The sequence below is a fragment of the Ahaetulla prasina genome, chromosome 2 (assembly GCF_028640845.1).
Source record: "Ahaetulla prasina isolate Xishuangbanna chromosome 2, ASM2864084v1, whole genome shotgun sequence".
Lineage (NCBI taxonomy): Eukaryota > Metazoa > Chordata > Lepidosauria > Squamata > Colubridae > Ahaetulla > Ahaetulla prasina.
In genome coordinates this window covers 275,919,945-275,941,463 of record NC_080540.1, presented here as the reverse complement: position 1 = coordinate 275,941,463, position 21,519 = coordinate 275,919,945, and the positions used below count along the sequence as shown (strand labels likewise).

The 21,519-nt window shown below is 38.3% G+C and overlaps 2 protein-coding genes across 3 annotated transcripts in view; one reads left to right on the top strand and one right to left on the bottom strand.

Moving 5' to 3' along the window:
• The window catches only part of ERCC8 (ERCC excision repair 8, CSA ubiquitin ligase complex subunit), a 35,767-nt gene extending 21,644 nt beyond the window's left edge, over positions 1–14,123 (bottom strand). The window contains exons 1-8 of one of the 2 annotated variants that reach the window (XM_058170121.1): positions 13,988–14,107; positions 10,668–10,741; positions 10,472–10,567; positions 8,721–8,822; positions 6,994–7,117; positions 2,933–3,014; positions 1,562–1,630; positions 217–283 (exon numbers count right to left, since the gene is read on the bottom strand). In XM_058170121.1, coding sequence (XP_058026104.1) covers positions 217–283; positions 1,562–1,630; positions 2,933–3,014; positions 6,994–7,117; positions 8,721–8,822; positions 10,472–10,567; positions 10,668–10,675 — 548 coding nt within the window. In that variant the 5' untranslated portion in view covers positions 10,676–10,741; positions 13,988–14,107. Of the gene's footprint in view, positions 1–216; positions 284–1,561; positions 1,631–2,932; positions 3,015–6,993; positions 7,118–8,720; positions 8,823–10,471; positions 10,568–10,667; positions 10,742–13,987 lie in introns of both variants that reach the window. The other variant, XM_058170120.1, reaches the window with a different exon arrangement.
• Positions 14,124–14,519: 396 nt separating this feature from the next.
• Positions 14,520–21,519, top strand: part of NDUFAF2 (NADH:ubiquinone oxidoreductase complex assembly factor 2) — a 53,817-nt gene continuing 46,817 nt past the window's right edge. The window contains exon 1 of the mRNA XM_058169736.1: positions 14,520–14,749. Within this exon, the coding sequence (XP_058025719.1) occupies positions 14,623–14,749 (127 nt within the window). The 5' untranslated portion in view covers positions 14,520–14,622. The remainder of the gene's footprint in view (positions 14,750–21,519) is intronic.

Here is a 21,519-nt window from a genome sequence, read left to right as displayed (position 1 = left end):
AATTACATAAATGCCATGACTTATGTACTTGGATCAGGTGATTTAAGGGAGTATGTAATCAGGGCAGTTGCATGATAATGTCACTGTGTAATTTATACAAGATGTAATTTTTACGTCATTGCATTTTATATGGATGTGACTGTCAAAGAAATTTAGAATGGATTTTTAAAACACTGACTTTAATAAACACTGCTTTATTTTATTCGCTTCTTTTACCTTCCAGTTGCTAAAATAAATTCATGACGTGGTGACCAAGATACTGCTAGAATTTCTTGACTGTGACCTAAAAATACAAAAGCATATTATTTTTCGTTTATTAAGACAGGTTTAACATTGTTTTCTATTATTCTCCTTTTACATAAATTATATTGCAAATTTTTGTACAGACTTTAGTATTACTGTATATTTTAAAAAAGAATAGTAACTTAAATTTGCATTTTTGTAACAAAATGAAATCTTTGTAAATTGCAAGGCTCATACAAATAATAGAAATAACTTTTCAATTTTAAATTAACATGTATAAACTAATTATATAAACACTAATTCTTATAGAGATCCAGCATCAAGTGTCACTTAGTTTATATGAATAGCTAGTTTTCTGAAGGCATTATTGAGGACTATACAATATGCAGAGTGAAACATCATGTCACTTTATATATATCAACATAAATTCAGATGTAATTCTGGTAATGGAGGAAAAGTAGAATTTGTGATAACATGTATGAGTACAGCAGAATTAAAGGGTATAATTATAAGAAATTAGAAGGAACTATGCCTTTACAGAATGAAGATGCAATAATTTTCAATGTTAACAGGATTTTATAAGATTTGCATCCAAAATGGCATTCCTTACTTACATCTTGAAACAACACAGGTAAATTATATAGCTCAGGATTCTAAATCTATTCCATAATGTATTAAGTCTGAATTCTTGCTAGCTATTAAGCTATCACTTTTCACACTACAGATTCTGAGCTGATACCAGAAGGTAGATTACCAGATACGATACCTGAGATAATAGAGGAAGGCCACTAACTAATAACGGTAAACTCCTTGGCGATGGTGAATGGGAACAGGGCAAGACAAAGGGCAGAAAGAATGAAAAAGGACCATGACCTACTAGAGAAATCATTCCCTGCTCATTACTTGTTTTCTGGAATAAAAACATTGTTTCACGGCTTACCTGAGTTAGTTTGCAATTAAAAATATAATTTTAATTAACCAGGTGTAATCTAAAGCATTTGGACAAATATTACCAAGACAAGTTTCTCAACTTGCTTAGAAAACTACAATTTTACATTTCAATGATATAAAACTCAAGGAGTCCAGCTTAAGTAGACATCAGCATTATTTATAATTATCAATAATATATCTTCAGGCTAACAAGATCAGAAAAACGTTAAGTAAGAAAGCCCTTCTCACTGTGTTTCTTTGACAACTGGCACTAAACACATCTATCCTATTACTTACAAAGAAAATATTGTTCAGTGCAGTTCTTTACACAGTGTGGTATACTCAAAGTAGTTATTGTCTAACATTTATGTTTCAGAGTAAGAAATACCCTGCAGAATGTGAGAACAAGATCCAGACTTGAAGTCACAAAGCTGTACTTTGGAGCTTTTGGTACCAACTGTAACAGAAAAAGACAAAAACTCATTACAGAAAATAAACACAAGCTCTGCATGTTGATATAAAAAAATATACAAAATAGATAGCAGTTTTAATATCTTTAAACTTCACATAGAGAATTACTTTTTGGATAATTACATTTTGCATTAGCGCACAGCGTCTTTTTTATAAACAACAAGAAAGAAGATATTATATCTTTTCTTTTATAAAAAAGGAGTATATTATAATAAAAGAAACATACCGTATATACTCGAGTATAAGCCGAGTTTTTCAGCACATTTTTTGTGCTGAAAAACGTCCCCTCGGCTTATACTCGGGTCTATACGGCTTATACTCGAGGTTTTTTTTTTTTTAAGCCCCTCGGCTTATACTCGAGTATATACGGCTTATACTCGAGTTTTTTTTTTTTTCTTTTTTTCACATTTTACCGGACTGAAGCCCTGCCGGTGCAGTGAGAGGGGGGGGGGGGGGGGCCGCCAGCCTTCTCAGCTGAGGGAGGGAGGGTTTCAACCGTAGGTGCCTCATTTCCCACCCTCGGCTTATACTCGAGTCCCCAGTTTACCCCAGTTTTTGGGGTAAAATTGGGGACCTCGGCTTATACTCGGATCGGCTTATATTCGAGTATATACGGTAATAAAGGAAACAAGTATGTGTAGAGCAAAACTTTATATTCATCACCCTATACAGAGTTTCAATTGGATAATCCTTAATGCCAACATAATACTTTCCTTGTTCATGAGATGCTCGTTTCTAACAACTCAAAATTTAGTCACAATGCCTGGTAAACTATTATGCTACATTTAATTAGTGGCATACGTTCATTGAAACCTAATTCAGATATGAATCATGAATATCCTTAAAAATATGGTGATGGGGGAGAGAGAAATGATAGATGAGTCAGATATGTGGCCCCATCATGTAACAAATATGACTTAATTTTTTATTTTAAGATTATTATTTGCTATGCCTAAGTATCAGACTGGCCAAGAAATATTTTAATAGTACAATTTGTGCATGTTTATTAAAAAAGCCCCAATGTGTTCACGAAAGCATGGTAAATATCTAGAAAATACATTACACAATAAAGTAATGTACTATTCAAGTATTCTTTCTCAAAAGTAAAAGTTTGTAGAGACCAATAATTATAAACAGAAACCAACACCAGCCTACTGAAATTATGCCACATTTTGTAACTCTAAATTATGTTATGTTGCAATTTTGAATATAGAAAAGAATTTTAGAAAATGAAAGGCAGTTAAAATATGATTATTATATTCAAAATATATTTAAAATTAATGCAAACCTGCAATTAAGCAATGTCTTGTAGCAACAGGAGATATATGATGGCTATATACTGTCCCATCAAAATGAAATTCATCGGCAGGCTGTTAATTGAAAAACAATACATTATTAAATACTTGGACCAATTCAAATCTTACCCAGAAGCAATAGACCATAGTTATTATTTATGGCACATTAGCAAATATAAAATAGTGTCACATTTTAATCTTGCATATACCATCAACATAATACAAAGATACATGTACTTATAATTACAAGATTAAACAGCTTTTACTTCAACGTTTTTAATCCTGTTTTCAACTACAAAAGAAAGAGAAAAAAAACCTCATACCATTCTACATTTATATTAGGTTTAGCCCCTACAGTTATTTTTCCTATTTTTATATATGTGCACAAATTTTTACATTTTATAATTTTATACATATTATTCACAATTGTCACTGTTATAAAATGATTAAATTTCAGTACTATTAATATCTGTAAAATTGAACTTTAAATTTTAAACATTATTTTACATGACATTAAATAACATTTATTCCTTATTCATACAAACTTGTGAATAAAATAACATTGTAGTAGAATAATTTATTACTTTCTATTATCATTTTAATGCAATCTTTGAACGTGGTGCCCTTTAACCACAGATACGTTTATCTGGCTTTAAAGTTGATAGGTTCAAATGAAAATCCAAGTGATTTCTTTCTTTTGTGAGAAAACAACGACTGCACAAAGACTTGATTCAACTTGATGCAACACTGAAAATGCAGTAACATTTTCTCCACAATTTTGAAGAGGTAGAGGACATCTTCCTGGTCTCTGAAGTTTAAAATATCTCTCTTGATTAAGATCTGCTTTGAATTACCATTGCAATATAATTCCAAAATTTCCCTTTAATTTATAATTTCTACATTATATACATTTACTTCATATGGATTCATTATGTATCCAATTTCTCTGTCTCTATCTTTCTCTCTCTCCCCTCCCTTTTTCCCACAATAGCTATACCTTCTCAAAATAGTTTCATCCTTTTTTGTTTCCTCCTTTTATGGTATTTTGCAAAAGAGGAAGATGAACGTGTATAGTTTGTACATGTTGAGCTTGATTTACATGGTTAATGTGGCAATTTTGTAAATTAGATTACTAATTATTAATTCAATTAATTAGGAGCTATTAATTCAATGTAATCTATATATCTATAATCTACATTTCTGTAATCTATATTTTCAGCCATATTGTGCCTTTTTGGAATGTGATTTCTTGCAGATACTTACTCTGTGTGTAAATATATATAATATAATATAACAACAGAGTTGAAAGGGACCTTGGAGGCCTTCTAGTCCAACCCCCTGCCCAGGCAGGAAACCCTACACCATCTCAGTCAGATGGTTATCCAACATTTTCTTAAAAATTTCCAGTGTTGGAGCATTCACAACTTCTGCAGGCAAGTTGTTTCACTTATTAATTGTTCTAACTGTCAGGAAAGTTCTCCTTAGTTCTAAGTTGCTTCTTTCCTTGATCAGTTTTGATACACACACATATATATATACATATACATACATACATATGTATCCATATATATATCAGTTTCCACCCATTGCTTCTTGTTCTACCCTCAGAATACATACACAGATATATACACGTGTGTGTGTGTGTGTGTATACATATATATATATATATATATATATACATATATATATATACATATACATATACATATATATATATATATATGAATATATATACATGTATATATATATACACATACACAGATATATACACATGCCTAAATTTATTGTATAATATATGACTTCTAAATGAGGAAAGTATCTGGGGGCTTCTAGATATAGTCTGTCTTTGAAATAGCATGAACCATTCCAAGAATGCATGGATTAACCAACTCTAGCAGAAAAACAAAAAATTCCAAGAACAACCCACTCTATTTGCATATCCTCAGATTATACCAGCAACATCAAACAATTCTATGAATCTTGTGAAACATAAATTCTAAAAATATATACCTGCGTCTCTAAAATGTGCTGCTTCTCTTACTTGGCTTGTAGGTTCCAACTACTAATACCTAATTGGCAAGATTATGTCAAACTAAAAACTATGATCATGTTTAGATGACATACTAAACATGCTGTGCCAAACCAGACAGTTATTGATGTACAAATGATGACTCAATAATTCCTGTAAAACTGTTTCTGAGTTGACACAAGAAAAACATTCTTAGTTATACCTGTTTAATGTTTCTAATGTTAGGTGTCCGTTTCAAGTCCTTGGAGATAATAGAACCTGGAAACTTCAAGTCTCTACTGTTGATACTGTGTTGCCTAATATTGTAAAAGGTGGTAGGAGAACTTCTTCTAAAAATCTACTAAAAATACTAAAATCTACTCTTCAGTTCCAGATTGTTCTGGCTGCACCAGAGCCAGTTGATCTACCTCTTGTCTATATGCAGACTCATCATCATCTCAAATGACTTGTTGTATCATCTACAAACTTCAGTACTTTAACAAATGGATCCTTTGAGATGCAGTAATTGGTAGTCATAGACAGAGAAGTGTAATGGAGGGCACACACAGCCCTAAGAGGCTCCTGTGCTAATTGAATGGGTGTTCTAGGTGATTTCCCCTAGTTTCACCTGCTGCTTGGACTGCTTCCAAGTCATTAGAAAGCTGATAATCCATCTACAAGTGTGGTCAGGACCATCAGGCACAACTAGCTGAGTCAGTTTATAGAAGAGGATGTCAGGAATAATGATGTTGAATGCTGAGCTGAAGTACAAAAAGGACCCTTACATAGTTCTTTGGTGATTCAAGATGTTGTACGATGTAGCGCAGTGTCATATTGATAGCATCATCTGCTTGATCTATTTGCATGGTGGGCAAATTGCAAGGGGTCTAGCAGCAGATATGTGATGGCTTTCAGACGGGCCAATACTAACCTTTCAAAGGTTTTCATAACTATGGATGCCAGAGCCACCTGTCAGTAGTCATCCAACTCCTTGATAGAGGGTTTCTTGGGCACCAGAATGATAGTAGAGCATTAGGGATAACCAATGAGGCTGATTTGATGCCAAACAGGTTATTGAGAATATTATTTTTAAAACTACCATATTTTTCGCTCCATAAGATACACTTCTGCTCCCCCCCAAGTGGTGCAGGTCCTTTGGTGAATAGCAGCTGGCCGCCGCGGAGGGGTCCTTTTACAGTGCTGAACATGCCTCTTCTGTCTTTGTCATTGCTCATCTCTTTTGCCTCTTTTCTACAGTGCAGGAGTCATTAGGCAGAGCTGGCACAGGAGAGGACATCTATCTGTGGTCCTCTCAGGCTCCACCTGATATATTTTTTCTTGTTTTCCTCCTCTAAACTTAGGTGCATCTTAGGGTCAGGTGCATCTTATAGTGCGAAAAATATGGTAATTTATTTTAAATTACTTTGAAAAAATAATATTTTTTTAAAAGGAGGAAATATTTTAGCCGAATACTACAACGTTGACTGGGATATCAGCCCACATGTCTGCTCTACAGCAACCTGGTCTTTCCTTTATTTACAGAATCATATATATAAGTAAATTATTCAATTACACTAAATGTGGCATGTTGTGTGGACATTTTCTTTGTCTAACTTTAAGCTCATTCAACATAACAGAGCCAAAATGTAGCCTGTGGTTTTAACTTAGCATGTTTGCTATCTTAGCTATTATGAGTTGTAAACTACAATTTAATGTGAGGAACCCTGCTTTAATAAACAACGGTTATATAATCTATGGTTTACCACAATGTATAGGCCCGTATCTGATATTTACAAGTAATATAACTTACTGATTTAAAGGCTATTTTTCCATGATTAACTATTTAGCTTTCCATACCAAGTACAGACTCTTTGCTGGTCTGTGATCCCACAACATCTCTTGAGACCAATCATACATTAGGCTTGATTGTATTGTGTGTTCATTTAAATTGCTTTACAAAAATTAGCCAATTCCTTATAAAAACAAGGATGTTAAAATACTACTGTTTCTCTTTCATATAAAAATCAATTATTAAAGAAAACTTACCTGTAAAGTATTTGTATCCCATATTTTCAGTGTTTTATCAAATGAACTTGAGGTAAACATGCCAGTATCATGAGGATACCACTGAACAGTCTCTACGCTGTATTTATGAATACTAGGATGGTTCCTATAATAGAGTCATAGAAAAGTAAAATTGACAGGGATGATTTGCTGTAATAATGCTCAACAAATCTGAATATGTTAATTCTTTCAAGCGCTAAGTAGCAAACCCCTTGCAGGAAGAGCTAAGATTAGTTCAAACAGGAAAGAAAGATTAAAATAGCTCAAATACTATGCTAACTATAATTATACCTTGGTTTAATGTAACAGAAAAACTTAAGCTGGGTCTGCCACCTACTGGGTAAGTGTTTAATCACATAATTTTTTAAAAAAATACAAAAGCCTTCCAAAGATCTACAAGAAGGCCATCTCTCTTAACCACAGTTTTCAGTCTGTTTCAACTCACAGCACACATTACAAAGGTGGGATTTCCAGGTCTTAAAACTGGAAATCCCATGGCGTCACAAAAAGAATGGAGGCAGTCCACCTGATGATGTCATAGAGGTAGGTTTCTGGCTGAGGCAGCATACCTGCAAACGTTTTATTGTGACACACCTAAGTGCTGCAGTACAATGATAACCAAACTTTGCACAAAATCAAAGTGTACAAAATTAGGAGCCATTACAGCAAACTTGGAAACAATGGACCAATGAAGAGGAGACCAAAGTTTACTGTACTAGCTCTGAAGCAAAGTTATGTTAACCATTCAAAGTTATAACGGCACTGAAAAAAGTAACATATGACCAATTTTCACACTTGTGACTGTTGCAGCATCCCCATGGTCACATGATCAAAGTTCAGGTGCTTGGCAACTGACTCATATTTATGATGGTTGCAGTGTCCTGGATCATGTGATCACCTTTTGTGACTGTCTGACCAGCAAAGTCAATGGGGTTCACTTAACAACCATATTTATTCAAGCGGGACTGGCTTAAAAGTTTTATTAAATTTTTTAACTGGGGCTATTTATATTTTAGGGTTTTAAATTGGTTTAAATTCTGACCGTTTTTGTAATATGCTCGGTTTTAATCTTGTTTTAATATGTATATTGTGGGTTTTATTCGGCTGTACACCGCCCTGAGTCCTTCGGGAGAAGGGCGGTATAAAAATCTAATAAAATAAATAAATATTATTAACTTAATTGCAGTGATTCACTTAACAACTGTGACAAGAGAGGTTGTAAAATGGGGCAAAATACACTTAACAAATGTTTCACTTAGGAACATAAATTTTGAGTTCAATTATGGCCATAACTAGAGGACTACCTGTAATGGTGACATGTGGGAAGCATTTATTTAATGTTTTCTATTACAATAATCACTCCCTTACATTTTAATTATACATATATATGAACTTAATGCCAACTACAAAGAAATTAAGTAAATTTCCGTAAATGTTTAAGCAGGGGTGAAGCAAATGAAATAAAAAACTGTACATTTGTAAATAAAAAACTATATCAAACCTTCCCTAAAGGACAGCTGAAGATCAATTTTGTTGACCTTGGTACAAGATCAGATTAGAAATATGTGCTAACTATGCTATAGCACAAACTGTGCTAACAATAGTTTCTTAAATAATGTTTCATTTATTTTGTTGACAAAATATGAGCAGTGAATTATAAACATGTAATGTAGGTAACATATTCGTAAAATATTTTTAAGTATACACACCTTCCCACGGAACAAATCACTTTACAGGTATAGCATGGCATTCTGCTAAAGTTCTCAAGGTCATACAATACAATAGTACCATCAGAACCACCTGATAACATACTGTAAGAAAACAAGTTATGAATCAATTGAGATGTTGTAAGCTTTAGCCCCCCCCCCAACATGTAATTTTTATCTTTTAAAAATACTTGAAAATTAGTTTTAATCTAAAAATGCTAGAACATCTGAATTAATATCAAAATTAATATATATTATATTAATTTCAAGTTGATTTCTTCTTTTAAAATACTATTTTATGTGCTATGTCATCTCCCCTCCAAATAAAAAATATTTAAGTTGTCCTAAAACAAAACAATTTTCCTCAAATTTTTTATTGGCATATCTGCAAATATTTTAAGGCACAACACAATTCTACACACCAATCATGTTCACATGATATGCTAAGACAGTGAACCTGGTAAAGAAAGCACGGGTATACTACCTCCCTGCCCACAAGTGCTCCAGGTCCAATCCTATGCAGACCTTTATCCTAGTTTCAGGTTTACCTAAGCCTTGATGTTCTGTCCAAATATGGAGTAGCAATTATTTCCATTAAGTTGATCATCTGTCTCTCTGGTTTGGAAATGGCTTGGTTAATGCTTATTTTGTTATCTGCCCAGATTCCATTTTCGCTAGCTAGACAAAAAACTAACCCACAGCTAATTTTGTACTGATCCCTCTAGGTGATGGCACATACTATGTTTTCCCAAAAACAAGACCCACCCAGAAAACAAGACCTAGCATGTTTTCTGCTCATGCATCCAAAATAAGCCCTACTCGCAAATTAAGCCCGACTTAAGTGCCTGCTCAGCTGGCCACCCACCCATTCCGTCTGGCTGCTCATGGTGCTGTACCAAGGTGAGGTGAGGCAAGAGGGCTGGTGGAGCTGTCCCATGCGCACACTGGCTTACTTCAGGGCCCCCATAGACAGGTCAGTTGCTGGAAGAAGTGGCCACGCAGGGTCTTGCTGGATGGGGCTATTGGAGTTGCTGCCGTGAGGTAGGGTGTGTGGGATAACTACCTTCCTCGCCTTGCGGTGGCAGCATTAAAAAAATAAGATGTCCCCTGAAAATAAGCCTTAGTACATATTTCAGACCCCAAAAGAAAATAAGACTGGGTCTTATTTTCAAGGAAACACAGTAGAAGCCACAGGTCAATTATACAGTAAGTAATAAATAAGTTACCAACACAAGAGGTGTTGGTAAGGGCTGTTTGAGGGGAACATATGGGATTAATCAAAAGGACTTCTGAACAAAACAGTAGCAATAACAGACTTATATACCACTTCATAGTGTTTTACAGTCCTCTCTAAGCGGTTTACAGAATCAGCATATTGACCCCAACAATTTGGGTCCTCATTTTTACTGACCTCAGAAGGATGGAAGACTGAGTCAACCGTGTGTGTGTGTGTGTGTGTGTGTGTGTGTGTGTGTGTGTGTGTGTAATATTTAATGAAACAAAATAAATAAATAAATAAATAAATATATTCTGGGACAGGCATTTGAAAATTGTTAATTATGGTTTAAAAATTATTCAGTTTGTCTGGCATTTTTTCATTATGCTGCAAGGAAATTTTCAGAAATTTCATGGATTCATGAAATTTGAGAAAATGCTTCTATGAAAAAAAGTTACCATGAATTCAAAAATGAAAATGGTTTCAAATCGGTTCAGTAAAATACACTTCATAACAAAACATAATAAAATATACATACTATCGATTTTCAACAGGTTCAATATCCAAGGTATTAATTCCACTTCCGTGTATTCTTTCAACATCTTTGTTCTTATTTAACTCCAAGCTTAATACCCTTTAAAAAAAGGAAGCTATTATAAACAAAATTAAAATTATATAATATTTTGTTACTGAAATGTGATTAAATTCTTCAATCCACTACATTTACCACTTACACTATCATTTGTAGTCAATTTCAAAATCTGGAAAGCAGACATTACTACTTGTCAGTAGTGTAAGTTATTTGTATCTAAATTATGTAATCAAACATAAGCACAAATAGGTAAATAACACTTCAATCCAAGCAAATAAACCAACAGTATTGTATTGTATAGTATTGTATTTCTATCTATCAAATAGCATTTCAATTTTATTAAGTGAATTACTTCATTGTCTCTATTCTAGGTAATCTTTATAAGTTATAAATAAAAATGAATCTTTTTTAAAAATCCTACTGATTTGGCAAAACTAGAACTTAGATTTTTAATTTAAAACATTTGTTAAAAATCACACACCCTTTTCGTATAAAAGGATTCTATCCTTATAATTTTAGGATTTACAAATAAATTATCTACATTCCACCTTTTGACACTGTGCCAGGTAGTACATATAAAATTGATTATTCAATTCTATCTATTAAATACAATGTACTCTTTCTCCAGAAGCAAGATTAGAACTAAAGGGTGGAAAATAATGAGCCATAAATTTTTCCTGAACATTAGGAGAAAGTAAACATAAACTCTATCAGTGGAACTGAGTGCCTTGGGATATGGTGAACCAAATTTTGCTAGACTCATTAAATAACTGTTGGATGCTCTTTTCTTAAAAATGGTATAGTCTCATTTTATGTGGCAAATTCTGAATTGAACAGGCATTAGAAATTCATTCCTGGATCTGTAATTCCATAAACGTATTGCATATTTCACTGTGTATGCTGATAGCCATTCCACATATAATGGCACAATATTACTTATTATTCATTCATTCATTCCTCAAATGAAATTGACATAATTATAAAATATAATCTTTTTTGTCTATTTTCACATTTGATTTACAAGTATTAAAATGACAAATATTTAACTGTTTGTGTAATGTGCTATTTCCTCCATCAATATAGATAGAACCTTGGTCAATGTCTTCACTATATTTTGACAATTTCTTTAGTATAGTTAGAAATCCACACTTACTCGAAAGAGGTCAACTCCACAATTTCAAAGGATGCTTGGACTGTCATTTCTATTGCTATTTTACAGTATACATTACTTAGAAAATAGTTCTCAATAACTACAAGGTCAATTTCTTTCAAAGTAAATTGCAATCTATACATAGAATAGAATAGAATAGAATAGAATAGAATAGAATAGAATAGAATAGAATAGAATAGAATAGAATAGAAGTTATTGGCCAAGTGTGATTGGACACACAAGGAATTTGTCTTGGTGCATATGCTCTCAGTGTACATAAAAGAAAAGATACGTTCATCAAGGTACAACATTTACAACACAATTGATGGTCAATATATCAATATAAATCATAAGGATTGCCAGCAACAAGTTATAGTCATACAGTCATAAGTGGAAAGATATTGGTGATGGGAACTATGAGATGATTAATAATAGTGCAGATTCAGTAAATAGTTTGACAGTGTTGATGGAATTATTTGTTTAGCAGAGTGATGGCCTTCGGGAAAAAACTGTTCTTGTGTCTAGTTGTTCTGGTGTGCAGTGCTCTATAGCGTCGTTTTGAGGATAGGAGTTGAAACAGTTTATGTCCAGGATGCGAGGGGTCTGAAAATATTTTCACGGCCCTCTTCTTGATTCGTGCATTTGCTAGTTCTGGTACATTTGCTAGTTTTGGTCAATCATTGACCCATTAAGACAGATTTCCTTCTAAAGGAATTAGTAGCATATTGTGTTTCTACTTCTGTGAGCTACACCATCAAATTGTAGCTTACATTTTATTCACATAATTATTCATGCAATTTTTCTTTAATTAATTAATTACACCAATAATTAGAATAGTATTTTTGAGACTTATTTACCAAATAACCTTAGAAGGAAAGTTGTGAATCACATAAATGGTTCTCTCCCAAACATTTAGAAATTGCATACTTAATGCATGGGGGAAACATAATGGTGCCAGGTTTTTAACATTTCATTATAAGGCTGCATTCATAGGTCGTCTTATGTACCCTTTCCCATCCAAATGCCATTCTTGAATCTGCAGTTAGATTGATGGAACTAGGGGCATCAGTTCCTTTGCAGAATAAAACAAAATCCCTCCCCCCAAATAAAGCAGAAAATGAACCTACTGAAAATGAGTTACAGGCTAAGTATTTGTACAACCAAGGAGGCTTGAACAAGGGCACGTTCATACAGATGAAGCTTTCTTGCATATTGTGCCCATATAATTTTTCCACTTTCTAGGAATGGTACAGAAAAGGGCATTTTGGCTCCCCTCTACACAGTGAATCTAACTCATGACCAGTCTTGCTTGCTAATTTGTATACTTGCAAAGGAGGGTTAGTCAATGCTATTTCCTTTCCTACAATTCTCTCCCACATGACACCTTTCAGATTTATTAGTAAGGTAGTATTATTGTTGTTATCAGGACCTACTAGCAAAGAGAGCTACTTTAAAGTAGTGTCCCAAAGGTGCTTTTTCAAGAGGCGACTGGACTTTCTGGATTCTCTTCTCAATCCAAGAAGCTTCTTCAGCTCTGACTGGATGGTGGGGAATGGAAGGCTTTATATTCCTTGCAGTCAGAGCTGAAGAAGCTTCTCGGATGAGAAGCGAAACGGCTTCAAAGAAAAACCAGTAAGTCCAGTTGCCTCTTGAAAAAGGCACCTTTGGGACAACCATGACCTGGATGACTGAGAATCTCCACAGACACTTGAAGTAGAAATTGGAATATTACGAGTTCTATTCCCACCGTAATCCCAAAGCTAGCCGGGTGGCCTTGGACCAGTCCCTCTCTCAGCCCTAGGAAGGAGGTTGGCAAACCACTACTGAAATCTTCCCAAGAAAACTGCAGGAACCTGTCCAGGGAGCCGCCAGGAATCAACACTGACTTTTTAAAAAAAATTTCTTTTTGTCACAACAGTATACATAAACAATTGTCATAGATAAAACAACATATATTGAAGAATATATATATGTATGTATGTATGTATGTAAAAAAATATGCATCAACTATATTAATTTGATATAATGAAGACAACAATAGGACAGGAACGGTAGGCACTTTTGTGCTCTTATGCACGCCCCTTAAAAGCCACTTGAAAGCCACGTTCATCTACCCAGAGACCCACCCCACGAACCCGGGTCTGAGGCGTTTATTCTGACGCTGAGGCTGTGCAGGACTCTTTTTTTTTTTTACAGATTAACAAGAATTGGAAGGGACCTTATAGGTCATCTAGTCCAACCATCCTGCTCACGTGATCACGTGTGGCTTGAGGAGATTAAATGCGATCCGGGTAGTAGGAACGCGGCTTTACCTCCTCGTAGCCTCCGCCCGTCGGAGCCTCAGCGGGTCATCTACACCTGCCTGACGAGCGAAAAGAAAACCCAGCATAGCCGAAAACGAAGAACCCGAGACGGCGACGCCACCATGCCGTGAAATTATCTCCCGTCCATTGGCTCAGAGGCTCGCTCTCTTAGCCAATAAGAAATCTTGATATTGAAACGTCATCGGTCGGGAAAAAACCGGCTCAGAATGCCTCATCGTCGAACGCGTCAGGTTTAGGAGAATATAGAGAAATGCGTAAGAAAAGATACGAAAAAGCGGCTTTTCCTTTGCCCTTCTAGTGTAAATTCGAAATACTTCCATTCTCCCACAATGATGTCCAGAAGATAATTTTTAAGAGTAATGTTATTAACAGAGAGCCATTCAGCCGTTAGTAAATTAGAGTTTTTACATAAAATACATTTGTGTGTGTGTGGAAATGTTTTCTTCAACTTTATTATCTCTAAAAGCGGGACGGACGTTCTGGGCCTGAGGGAGATGTGGGCGTGGCTTCCGACGGAAAGGGGAGGGCGAGAGCTATCACAACGCGTTTGGGACTCCTCACATGCCGGTCCTGTTTGGGGAGAGGCGGTTGTAGTTTGCGGCATCGCAGCGCCCTTCGCCTGGATGAGTGGCGTCTGGCGGTTTGTGCGCTTGCTAAAGCAGCGCTTTATCGGGCCAGGGAGCGAGTACGTGGGCATCGACCACTTTGGAAACAAGTATTATCGGATCCCGCAGCACAAAACTTGGACAGGTGAGCGAAACGAAATGGTCGCTCGAGGTCGGTCGTATTTACGCGCCACTTCTCGTTTTATCCAAACCGGAATTTTCTTAATCGTGGTTTATAAACTAAACTGTCATTGGCTGGCACCTTGCTGCTGTCTAGGCAATAAACCAGAGGTCTTCAAACTTGGCAGCTTTAAGACTTGTGGACTTCAACTCCCAGAATTCTCCAGCCAGCATAGCTTAGCTGGCTGGAGAATTCTGTGAATTGAAGTCCACAAGTCTTAAAGCTGCCAAGTTTGGGGACCCCTGCAATAAACTATAGTTCGTGAATTACAATAGCTATACCCGACATATACTAAGTGAAAACTGAGGGGGATCTTGTAGTCCTAGTGGACAATCATTTAAATATGAGCCAGCCTTGTTGCTGCAGCTGCCAGAAAAGCCAACACAGTTCTAGGCTGCATAAACAGAGGGACAGAATCAAGATAACATGAAATGTTAATACCACTTTATAATGCCTTGGTAAGGCCACACTTGGAATACTGCATCCAGTTTTGATTGCCACAATGTAAAAAAAGATGCTGAGACTCTAGAAAGAATGCAGAGAAGAGCAAAAAAAAAGAGACTGGAGGGTAAAACATAAAGAACAGTTGCTGGAACTGGGTATGTCAAGTCTGATGAAAAGAACGACTAGGGGAGACATAACAGCAGTGTTCCAATATCACAGGGGCTGCCACAAAGAAGAGGGAGTCAAGCTTTTCTCCAAAGCACCTGAGGGCAGGACAAGAAACAGTGGATGGAAACTAATCAAGGAGAGAAGCAACTTAGAATTAAGGAGAAATTTCCTGACAGTTAGAAAAAATAATCAGTGGAACAACTTGCCTGCAGAAGTTATGAATGCTCCAACACTGGAAGTTTTTAAGAAGAGATTGGATAACCATTTGTCTGAAGTGGTGTAGGGTTTCCTGCCTAAGCAGGGGGTTGGACTAGAAGATCTCCAAGGTCCCTTCCAACTCTGTTACTTTATTCTGAAATAAGTTAACCTGAACCGCACTCTTATTAAAAGTGGCATAAATTTTAATAAAAGTTCGCTCTTAAAATGTATGCACACCTGGATAGCGCCTTGGCCAGTGTTCTCCCAACACTTAGAGTTGAAACTGCAGTCCAAATTAAAGGATTCTGGGCAATCCGCAAGTAATCAATCTTGGGATTAGTTATTAAATAACAGTCAAGGATGAGATTGTACAATTTGAACAAACGTGATCTACATGATTTAGTCAGCAGTATGAAGCAAAATTATATATCTTACAACTTATTTATTTATTTATTTAGATTTTTATACCGCCCTTCTCCCGAAGGACTCAGGGCGGTTCACAGCCAGATAAAATAGACAATAATATAAATACAATATAAAATACTATTAAAAAACTTATTCAAATTAGCCAAGATTAAAAGAAATTTAAAATCATAAAACCCAATCAAAAATTAAAAACCATATAAATCTAAAATCCTATGCCAGTCCTGCGCGAGTGAACAAATAGGTCTTCAGCTCGTGACGAAAGGTTCGAAGGTCAGGGAGTTGGCGAAGTTCTGTGGGAAGTTCATTCCAAAGGTAGGGGCCCCCACAGAGAAGGCCCTTCCCCTGGGGGTCGCCAGCCGACATTGCCTGGCAGACGGCACCCTGAGGAGTCCCTTTCTGTGAGAGCGCACAGGCCGATGGGAGGCATTCGGTAGCAGTAGGCGGTCCCGTATATAACCTGGCCCTAAGCCATGGAGCGCTTTAAAGATAGTAACTAGCACCTTGAAGTGCACCTGAAAGACCACAGGTAGCCAGTGCAGTCTGCGCAGGAGTGGTGTCACATGGAGCCACGAGCGGCTCCCTCTATCACCCGCACAGCTGCATTCTGGATCAGCTGGAGCCTCCGGGTGCTCTTCAAGGGGAGCCCCTGTAGAGAGCATTGCAGTAATCCAAGCGAGAGGTAACAAGAGCATGAGTGACCGTGCATAGGGCATCCCGGTCAAGGAAGGGGCACAACTGGCGAATCAGGCGAACCTGATGAAAAGCTCTCCTGGAGACGGTCGTCAGGTGATCTTCAAAGGACAACCGCCCATCTAGGAGAACGCCCAAGTTGCGCACCCTTTCCACCGGGGCCAGTGACTCGCCCCCAACAGTCAGCCGCAGGTGCAGTTGACTGTACCGGGGTGCCGGCATCCACAGCCACTCCATCTTGGAGGGATTGAGCTTGAGCCTGTTTCTCCCCATCCAGACCTGTACGGCTTCCAGACACCGGGACAGTACTTCAACGGCTTCGTTGGGGTGGGCTGGGGTGGAAAAGTACAGCTGCGTGTCATCAGCGTACAGTTGGTACCTCACCCCAAAACCACTGATGATCTCACCCAGCGGCTTCATATAGATGTTGAACAGGAGAGGCAAGAGAATCGACCCCTGCAGCACCCCACAAGTGAGGCGCCTCGGGGTCGATCTCTGCCCCCCTGCCAACACCGTCTGCGACCGGTCGGAGAGATAGGAGGAGAACCACCGATAAACGGTGCCTCCCACTCCCAGACTCTCCAGCCGGTGCAGCAGGATACCATGGTCGATGGTATCAAAAGCCGCTGAGAGGTCTAATAGGACCAGGGCAGAGGAGTGACCCCTATCCCTGGCCCTCCAGAGATCATTAACCAACGCGACCAAAGCCGTCTCCGTACTGTATCCGGGTCGAAAGCCGGACTGGAACGGGTCTAGATAGACAGTTTCCTCCAGGTATTGGGGTAGTTGACGTGCCACCACACTCTCTACAATCTTCGCCACAAAGCGAAGGTTGGAGACCGGACGATAATTTCCTAAAACAACTGGGTCCAGGGAAGGCTTCTTGAGGAGGGGTCTCACCGCCGCCTCTTTCAAGGCAGTAGGAAAAACCCTTTCCAACAAAGAAGCATTAGTATGAGCCAGCCTCGTGTCACCTCCTGTGTGGCCAGTACCAGCCAGGAGGGACACGGGTCCAGTAAACATGTGGTGGCATTCAATCTCCCCAACAACCTGTCCATGACCTCAGGAGCCACAGGGTCAAATTCATCCCAAACAATCTCAACAAGACGCGTCTCTGACCTCTCACCTGGATCAACCCAATTTTGATCCAATCCATCCCGAAGCTGAACGATTTTATCGTATAGATAACCACTAAACTCCTCGACACGTCCCTGTAATGGGTCATCCCGCACCTCCTGTTGAAGGAGAGAGCGGGTCACCCGAAACAGGGCGGCTGGGCGGTTATCTGCCTATGCAATGAGGGAGGAGACGTGGAGGCGTCTTGCTTCCCTCATTGCCACTAGATAGGTCCTATTATATGACCTAATTAGTGTCCGGTCAGCCTCCGAACGGCTGGATCTCCAGGAACTCTCTAGGCGTCTTCTCTGGCGTTTCATCTCCCTCAGCTCCTCGGAAAACCAAGGAGCTGGTTGAGACCTATGCCGGGTCAGAGGCCGCAAAGGCACGACATGGTCTAGAGCCCCAGCCGCGGCCTGTTCCCAAGCTGCGACTAGTTCTTCAGCCGTGCCGTGGGCCAGACCCTCAGGTAATGGCCCAAGCTCCGTCAGGAACCTCTCCGGGTCCATCAGGCGCCTGGGACGGAACCAACATATTGGTCCCGTCTCCCTGCGGTGTTGAGTGGCGGTCCGAAAGTCCAGACGGAGGAGAGAATGATCTGACCATGACAAAGGCTTGGTGACTAAATCTCCTAAATCGAGATCATTTAACCACTGTCCAGAGATGAAAATCAAATCCAGTGTGCCTCCCCCAATGTGAGTAGGGCCATCAACTACTTGTGTCAGGTCCAAGGCCGTCATGGAGGCCATGAACTCCCGAGCCGCTGTCGATGACACGCCGGTCGATGGCAAGTTAAAGTGCCCCATGACAATAAGTCTGGGGGTCTCAACCGCCACCCCGGCAAGCATCTCCAGCAGCTCGGGCAGGGCTGTTGTCACGCAGCAAGGAGCCAGGTACACGACCAACAAGCCCATCTGATCCCTATGACCCCACTTTACAAAAAGGGATTCACAACCAGCAATCTGAGGAACAGTGGTCTCCCTCGGTTCTAGACTCTCCTTAATAACAACCGCCACCCCCCCCACCCCTACCTTGGGCCCTCGGCTGATGAAATGCTCGGAAACCCGGTGGACACATTTCAACAAGGGGCACCCCCCCCTCCGTGCCCAGCCAGGTCTCCGTAATGCCCATAAGGTCCACGGACTCCCCCTGTATAAGATCCCGAATTAGGGGGGCTTTATTAACCACGGACTGAGCATTGCACAACATCAGCCGAAGGTCCAAGCCCTGGTGATACTGGCCGCTCGGGGAACGGGAAAAGTCTTGAGGGGCCGGAGCGCGCAATCACTTTTAAACAGCGAGAGCGCGCCCCCTGAACATGATACGGCCCCTCACTTCCGCCATATCTGCCCCTCCCACTTACCGTGCTGATGGAACATCCCTGTGGAGTAGAATAATGAACCTCCCCCTTCACCTCCGAACCTGATAAAATCTCACCACGAGCATTTGTGAGGACTGGCTCCCTCCCCGACGGGTTTCCCCCATCACCCGACTTCACCCTCCCTCCCCTTAAAAATCTATCTAAAAAACCCTAAATATTCCTTCTTGCCACATGCCATCTCTCCAGGTCCCAAAACCCGTCATTGAGATAGGCCCCCGGTAACGTAGAGGGCCACTCCTGCGAGACAGGGGAACCTCGCAGACGATGGAGTTCCAACGAGGTATATCTCATATCTCGTATTGGGCCAACTGGCATAAAAGAGTTCATCCCAGACCACTGATGATGGTATAGCAGCCATATTTTAGGGGACGATAACAAGGAGCCCACAGATGGTAAAGATGATAAAGCACTTAAATATATCTTAATTATATATCTAATGTATAAATATACTTTATATGTCTTATCAACATTTATAAATCAATTTATCTCATATGTATCAGTAGGGGTGGGGTTCCAAATCCCGTCGCTACCTGTTCGCTCGTGTGTGTGTGCGCGGGCAGTGCTTCTGTGGATGTGCAGAAGCGTCAGGGCGGGTGGGGAGAGGCTGGATCCAGTACAAACCGGTAGCAACTCACCACTGGTATCAGTCCCTTAACCTTCATTCAAAGAATTCACTTCCTAGCTTTCCATCATAAAAATAGATGCCAATATAGGCACAATTCATGAATCTTTCCCAATTATTTTTTAGATTTATATGGCCAGAAATGGCATGTACTTTTATTTATATCATAAAGATGGGGGAATATCTGAATTTCAGGCATGCATAGTTTGTTCGTCTTTTTTACCTTTTGCATATTGAAGAGAAAGTTTAAAGTTTTTATTTCCAATTTCTGTTATTTTTAACCATATTAACCATATTAATATTCTGGTTGTGAACTACTTAAAGTGATTCAGAATTGTTGCTGGATTTCAATATACTTTGCTATAATAGACTCATTTGATTTTGTTTGCCAGGTAAACCACAATTGGTCAAATTTACACAACATATTCAGCCAATTGTGGTTTACTCGATAAATAATGGTTTATCACAAATAATAAACTGCAGATGAATGGAAGCTTCATATTTCCCAGCCTTTGGGGGTGTGGGGGGAGAATGTGGCAAAACAGAATGTTCACTCCTTTTGAACATAATAGTAAACTGTTATATTAAGTTATCAATGCTGTTGCAAGATTTTTTTTAGATATATATATGACTGCTGTATTCACTGAGTGAAATTGGACCATTTATAATTTGTAGAAACATGAGTTCAAGGAATTTAAAATAATAAATATTTGGAATATAATACCCAACAGGGTAACAGAATAACAGAAATAGCTCTAAAAACAGAATTGACCAAAGTTAACCACACATATCTCAATCAAGATCTTTTATTATAGAAGTGCTTATTCTACATGCTGGCCAAATTGCAGGGGAAAGAACGAAGTTTTCAAGGCTTTATGGAAGGATAGAAGATTTGTTTCTTTAGTTGCAGCATTTCTGAAAAACTTTAAGGGAGATAATGGGAAGAGGAAAAAAATTTGTACTGAACTCCTTTCATATACCTCCATGATACTTGAAGACCAAGGTATTATTCATTCTTTTCACTTTCTTACATCTGTTTATTTTCTAATGCCGAAGCAGAGGAGCGGAGTCTATCATCCCCAAGGAATTAACCATGGCAAATTCCAAATAGAATACCACTGCTGAGTTTAATAGAAATGGTCACAAAATACAAATGTTGAGTTAAATTTTTGAGAAATGTGAGTTTATGGATAAAGAACAAGAGTAATGTTTGGAATCTGTTGCTCTGTACATCAGAAAAAGTCACAGTGATATCTGAAATAAAGTCAAATCTATAGAATTTAATTATAAAATAAAAATTAAGGAGTCAGATTAATAGATAAATATAATAAAATAGATGGGGGCACTGGACTAAGTTAAGACTCACCTGAAATCTGTGTTCTGTTTATGCTAAATTGCTGTGTTTATTAAGCTAATGAGTACAGGTAGTTTTCAACTTATGACCACAATTGACCCCAAAATTTCTGTTGCCAAGCAAAACATTAGTTAAGTGAATTTTGCCCCATTTTATGACCTTTCTTGCCACAGTTGTTAAGTGAATCATTGCAGTTGTTAATAACATGGTTGTAAAGTGAATCTGGCTTCTCCACTGACTTTGCTTCTCAGAAGATCACCAAAGGTGATCATGACCCTGGGACACTGCAATTGTCATAAATTTGAGTCAGTTGCCAAGATCTGAATTTTGATCAC